At 47.1% G+C, this 6,000-nt stretch overlaps 1 protein-coding gene across 1 annotated transcript in view; it reads right to left on the bottom strand.

Annotated features, from left to right (window-relative positions):
* Nucleotides 1-1,577: 1,577 nt before the first annotated feature.
* Nucleotides 1,578-6,000, bottom strand: part of GUCY2F (guanylate cyclase 2F, retinal) — an 81,564-nt gene continuing 77,141 nt past the window's right edge. The window contains exons 18-19 of the mRNA XM_073798878.1: nt 1,755-1,843; nt 1,578-1,665 (exon numbers count right to left, since the gene is read on the bottom strand). Coding sequence (XP_073654979.1) covers nt 1,578-1,665; nt 1,755-1,843 — 177 coding nt within the window. The remainder of the gene's footprint in view (nt 1,666-1,754; nt 1,844-6,000) is intronic.

Here is a 6,000-nt window from a genome sequence, read left to right as displayed (position 1 = left end):
TGTGATTTGTACAGCCTGCCAACGCCATTGTGGTCAATTAACACGCTGGTTAGAGCACAAGTGCTGATGAGGCCAGGATCAGAGGTCAAATCCACTTTGGGGCCAATTGGCTTCAATCCGTTCCACAGATGCACAGCCCACGGAATCTTGCCCTCTATCAAGGGGATCCAGATGAGTGAGTGTAAATGGCCTCAGCTACATCCATCTCCAGTGCTGGGAAAGCGCTACCAAGCACACAACCAATGACGGCGAGTCAGCCGCAGTGTTTTCTGCTGCAAACTCCAACACATTCTTAGGAATGGATAGGTTCTTGTGTGGTACCTCCAATGCCTGTGCCACCCTGCCAGAGGGAAAACCCTTCAAGAGCTTCCAAACCCTTTTCTGCTGTGAGAGAGAGACAGAGACAGAGGCAGAGACCGAGACTGACTGTGTGCTGTGTGTCTTGGGTGTTTCCTTCCCCACAGGAAAGAATGTCTTGGAGATTGGATGAATGTGTGTCCCAGTTGATCATCTGCTTGTATTGGTTAGAAGGAAAGAACAGAGCCGGGTCCCAGGTGGCAGGGGGCCGCAGGGCAGCCACATGTTCAGTACAGAAGCTTTCTGAAGCATAAATGTTACAACACATAGAGGGTACCTGTGATCGTCACAGAAATGAGGATGCATTGGGTTTTCTTAGGAGAAAAGCAGTCATCGAGAGCTGACAAAGTCAACAAAGGCTAGTGGAAATATAGGAAGAATGTGGATGCCTTTGGTAGCTGCTGTTGGAATTGTGATTATTCTGGAACATGTTAAAAAGACAAGGGAGCAGGAGTGTGTGGAGATGCCCTAACGTTTACTTTAGAATCGTGTGATTTCCACGGATATGTGGAGAGAGCAATGGGTCTGAGGGTCAGTGTCTCCATGAAAGAGAGAATAAGAAAGCAAGATAAAGAAGAGAAAAGATACTGACAGGAGCCCAATAAAGCAATGGATTCCTCAGAAATAAATACATGGGGAGAATTCTTGATAATTAGGCTGTTGTTGCTGCTTCTAGTAGGGGAGGAGGGATGAGGGAAATTGTCCTGAATTCAAGCCAGGCAGTCAGGGAGTTGCCAGGCAGAAGCAATGGGGCAGGGCCTGCAGAGGAAATGACATAAGCATCCCCTCGAAGATGATCTTGCCAATAAATCCTGGGAAAAGGGGGTCGTGGCAGTATTGCTGTGTGGCTTAAATAGAGGTGAGTCTCTGAAGACCAGAGGTGGCCCACCGTGAGGCCCAAGTGCTCACAATGAGACAGATGGGCGCACCTGCCTGATAACTGGATAACAAGGCCAGCCTCATTAACATTCAAATACGTTATCAGTGAGGAGGTGAAGATCTCTCTAAGGCCGGGGCAGCTGACCTCCCTCAGATGCAGCTTGCTCTGCAACAGGCCTCCCCACAAGGGTTTTGCACAACTCAGTGGAGCTTGGAAATTCACCAACTCCATCACACTCTGCCAACAGAATGTAGGCTGAGACTGGCATCCATGCCAAAGGGAGCCCCAGCTTTGAATATCTGGCCAGTTCCTGGGCTCTGTTCTCCTGCTGGCCATTACCTTACGGCTTGTTTCTCACCAGCTGCTTTTCTGCTTTTCTTCTTTGGAAGGCTGCGATCTCCACTGGTTGCAGGCCATGGCCCACTTGCCTGCGGGGCAGGAGAGACACAAAAATAGTTAACGAAGAGAGTGTGGCAGAGAGGGGCATGGGACGACGCTAACTGTGATCTCCACTTACCCATCTTTGCCCACTGGTGGAGGCACGGGAAGGGGCTTCGTGAAGCCTTTTTTTCCAACCAGCCAGAAGGTCTCTTCTGTGCCTTTGCCCTTATTATAGAAAATACGGAAACTCTTAAACGTGCTATAACCAATTTTCCTAAGAAGTCCTTCTGTTCAATAGGGTGCAAACATTCTGTTTGGCTCAGAAACTGCCTCTGCTTTCCCCTTATCACCACTCGCTGGAGTCTTCCTTCCTACACGGCTTCTTTGCCATATATACCTAAGGCTCAGACAAGCTCCATAAGCTGCCACAGGGGCCAGATGAAAAGCGAACAGCATTTCAAGCTGTCATCCAGATGTTTTGTCTACCCGCTGACACACAGCTCCATCTTTGGGAATACGTGGACGTTCCGCTTCATAGCAACCAAACATCTGTACATTCAATCAAAGATTCCGTTTGTCATTTTTGCCACGGTCTTTTGGAATTAGGCAACCCATTGTCTTTTGTATCTAGAGTACATACATTCGGAGTCCACCTCCATCCCCAACACTCCACCATCCAATGGCTCTCACAAAACCCAAAAAGGGAACAGAAATGGAAAGCACGCCATGCAACTTTGATCTTAAGCCCAGGGCCTCCTGGCTGCTTTGAGAAGTCTGCATTTCTGCAATGTTCTTTTCTTCTTGCCAAGGGAGTCTTACAGAGAGAGACCCCAGGGAGGCCTCCACGTACAGTCCCATTAGTTGACTGTCAAGAACCACAGGTCTGAGAAGAGGAAGGGAATGTAAACTCAAGTTCATTGCCCCAGAGCCTGAGTGATGACCTCAGAAGAGCCAAATTTTCTGCCTCTGCGCTGTCCTCCCCTCTTTCCAATCAACCCTCCTCAACAACATGGTTCTCTCTCCTCCTTTCAATTCTCTTTTCTCTGTCCTGTCATTTCCCCCAATCCGTAAGGAAAAAATGTGTTTACTAAGACTGAGAAAAGTAATGGGATGTGTTTCCAACTCAATCTGAAATATGGTCTCACTCTCGGCAGATCTCATTTGGAACAGTTCTAAATAGTTTAACTTAGAAATTCCAATTAGGTTTGCCCCCCTTTAAATATCAAATCCATTATTCTCTATGTTACATCACATATATCCATCCCTTAACAATCACGACAACAACCATAATAAAAATCAGCACATTTAACTGGAGAATCTCAAAGCGTTCGCAAATATTTGGTTCAAGGCTCTGAACGAGCCCTCCATGAGGCAAGTAGGAAGAGAATACCACAACAGCCCAACCTCCATGAACAGGCAGCCAACCCACCCTAAACCTAAACCTCAAATAATTGGACTGTTTGGGGCCACTCTGTTTTCAGAAGAAGTGAGCAACTTGAAAATATGCTCCCATCACTCATTCTTACATTTATTCCACCCTCGTTGTGTCAGGGCTGGGAATACAGAGATGGCTCTGTCCTTAAGGAGCTCACAGTGTAATTAAATAAAAACAATTATCACGGGCTTCCCTGGTGGCGCAGTGGTTGAGAGTCCGCCTGCTGATGCAGGGGACGCGGGTTCGTGCCCCGGTCTGGGAGGATCCCACATGCCGCGGAGCGGCTGGGCCCGTGAGCCATGGCTGCTGAGCCTGCGCGTCCGGAGCCTGTGCTCCGCAACGGGAGAGGCCACAACAGTGAGAGGCCCGCGTACCACAAAAAACAAACAAAAAAAAAAAAACCCCCCCAATTATCAGGCCATGTCTTGGGCCCTAAACAGAAGCACAACTCTTCTGCTTCCTCAGCTCTTTATTTTCCTCACAGAACCTAGTACAGTGTCTCGTACAGAACAGGTGCTCAGTAAATAGACTGTTCCATTAACTGGCACTCTCATTCCTTGAGTGCCTGGAATACTCAAGGTGTCGTTGGACCTCATTTTGGTAAAACATACTCTCAAAACTTGACCCCAACCCCCAACCATAGTTGACTGTTTTTCTTGAGCTCTAGGGGCTACCAGGACAGTATGCCAATCCCCAAGGGAGATTTGCAGATGCCAGGATTGTCTAGATATTTGGGTGAGTCCTGGGACATACTGGCATGCCAAAACCAATGGTTGCAAAATAGGATGGAAGTGTTATGGACTCAGGCAAGCTTCCAAATCAAAGAGTATGCTGGGGAGCTCCAGGGGCTCTCTGAGGTTTTGGAGCCCATCCAGGAGAATTCTTAGAATCCCAGCTCTCTGTTTACCCACCCTACTTTCAAAAATCTGCTGAAGGGAGGTGGCGGGGGGGAACAAGTATGTAACAACCGAAGCCTAAGGCGAACTCTCTGACTCAGTATCCATCCCTAGGCAGTCCCAGAGACCTCCCAAATAATAGCACCTTACTTTGGCCTGACACTTTTAAGATACTTTGGCACTCCTGTCTTATTTAATCCTCACAAAAACTGTGGAAACTAGGTTTATTATTAACCTCATTCTGCAAATGGGGTCCCTGAGGTTTATGGTGATAAAATGACTTGTCAATAAGCAGGCATAGCTGGGACTTGAACCTAACCCTACTAGACTACAAATTTTCTTTATTTATTTTTTACTATGACTTTGCTATATTTTATTGAGGTATAATTGACATACAACATTATATTAGTTTCATGTGTACAACATAATGATTCGATATTTGTATATATTGTGAAATGATCACAACAAGAAGTCTAGTTAACATCTTAGACTCCAAATTTTAAGTGTTCTTCCCTCTACACCATATAGCTTTTCCAACACACTGGAGTCAAGGGGCAGGTCTAGAGGCCAAAAAGCAACTGCAGGGAATTTTAAAGCTTGTGATTAATGATCTGCCTGATAATCACAGGTCAGAAGAGGCCTCCATGTTGAGAAATGGAAGCACAGAGAAGATGAAGTTACTTGTCCAATGTCACATATTGAGTCACTGATGGGACAAGAATTATGGACCAGACCTTCTGACCTTCATGACTCTGTCAATACAACCTCATTACTTCTTAGCTCAGTTGCTGGTGTGTAAATGCCCACCTCTGGCAAGGACAACAGAAACCAGCTAAGAACAACCATTTGGGGAAATCTTTTCAGAATGTAAAGCTACCTAAGAGGCCCTGGCAAATATATGTGATAAGCCTAGATATATACAAAGTCTCAGCAAGGAGCTTCAAACTTGTTAGGAAAACAGTAACTGAAACAGGACTCATTCGTGTAAGAGAAGAGGTAATAAGATGACTTACCGCCAGGCCATTAGGAGAAAAATATTGAAAAAAGCAGAAATGGCCCGTTAAGCACTGATGATTCTGTGCCAGTACAGTACAAGGGGAGGTCGGAGTGGGCAGGGGAACAGATTCCCAGAGAGTATGAGCTTCTTGTCTCTAAATGTGTCCTCCTCTAAGCTTCCTCATTTTGGTCTCTTTCTTTGTACCCCGCTCCCACCCAATGACTCAACTTCTCTGTGTTCTCCTCTCTCAGCCAATCCAATCCACATCTTTGATCCCACTAAAAGAAACAACTTAAAGCGTCATCACTCCAGTGAAGGAAATGGGATGGGGGGTAGAGGGGGGAAGAGTGGTGTTGTTACTGGATCCAAGCCTTGAGCTGAAGAGAAGAGGCTCTGATGGAGGAATTTTAAGCATCAGCCAGCTGGAAGGAGAGGATGTTTTTGGCCATCAGCTTTGAAATCACACCTGGCTGGCCATCAAATGTAGTCCTTCTGACCCAGGCACTAGAGCGATTCTTGCTTTCCAGCAACACGGTGTGGATGGGGGAGGGGGGGCGGGTGGTGGTGGAAATGTTAAATCAGAATTTCTAAAGTGTGCTGGTGATGTCGTCTTATTGGGGATATATTGCATGCCCTCAAGGGACAAGGAATCTTCTGTCCCCAAGTCCCTACTAGGTAATAGCCAATACCTGCCTCTGGTGGGGAGGCAGAGGTACAGAGACAGAAAAGATCTCCCCTCCTCTCCCTTCCTTTCTGTGGGTCTTACTTCCTGTCCTTATCCTTCTTTTCATTGGCCCTTCCTTTCCCCTGGGCACCCTCTCTTCTTCTCTCTCAGTATCTCCCTCTCGATCTCTCTTCCTCAGGAGGTCCCTGCCACCCCAATAACCAAGGCCTGACATGGCCTTAGGGGAAGCCTCTCCCAGCCTCTTCCCCCAAATTCCCCGGGGCAGGGGAAACTGTGAAGTTGCAAAGGGCCCTTCTGAAGCAGTCCTGCTTTTGTATGTGAACCACCCAAAGATGTGATTGCTCCTGACTGGTATTTGGGGGGCAATAA

Source organism: Tursiops truncatus, chromosome X, assembly GCF_011762595.2.
Source record: "Tursiops truncatus isolate mTurTru1 chromosome X, mTurTru1.mat.Y, whole genome shotgun sequence".
Taxonomy (NCBI): Eukaryota; Metazoa; Chordata; class Mammalia; order Artiodactyla; family Delphinidae; genus Tursiops; species Tursiops truncatus.
This window is presented reverse-complemented; position numbering and strand designations above follow the sequence as displayed.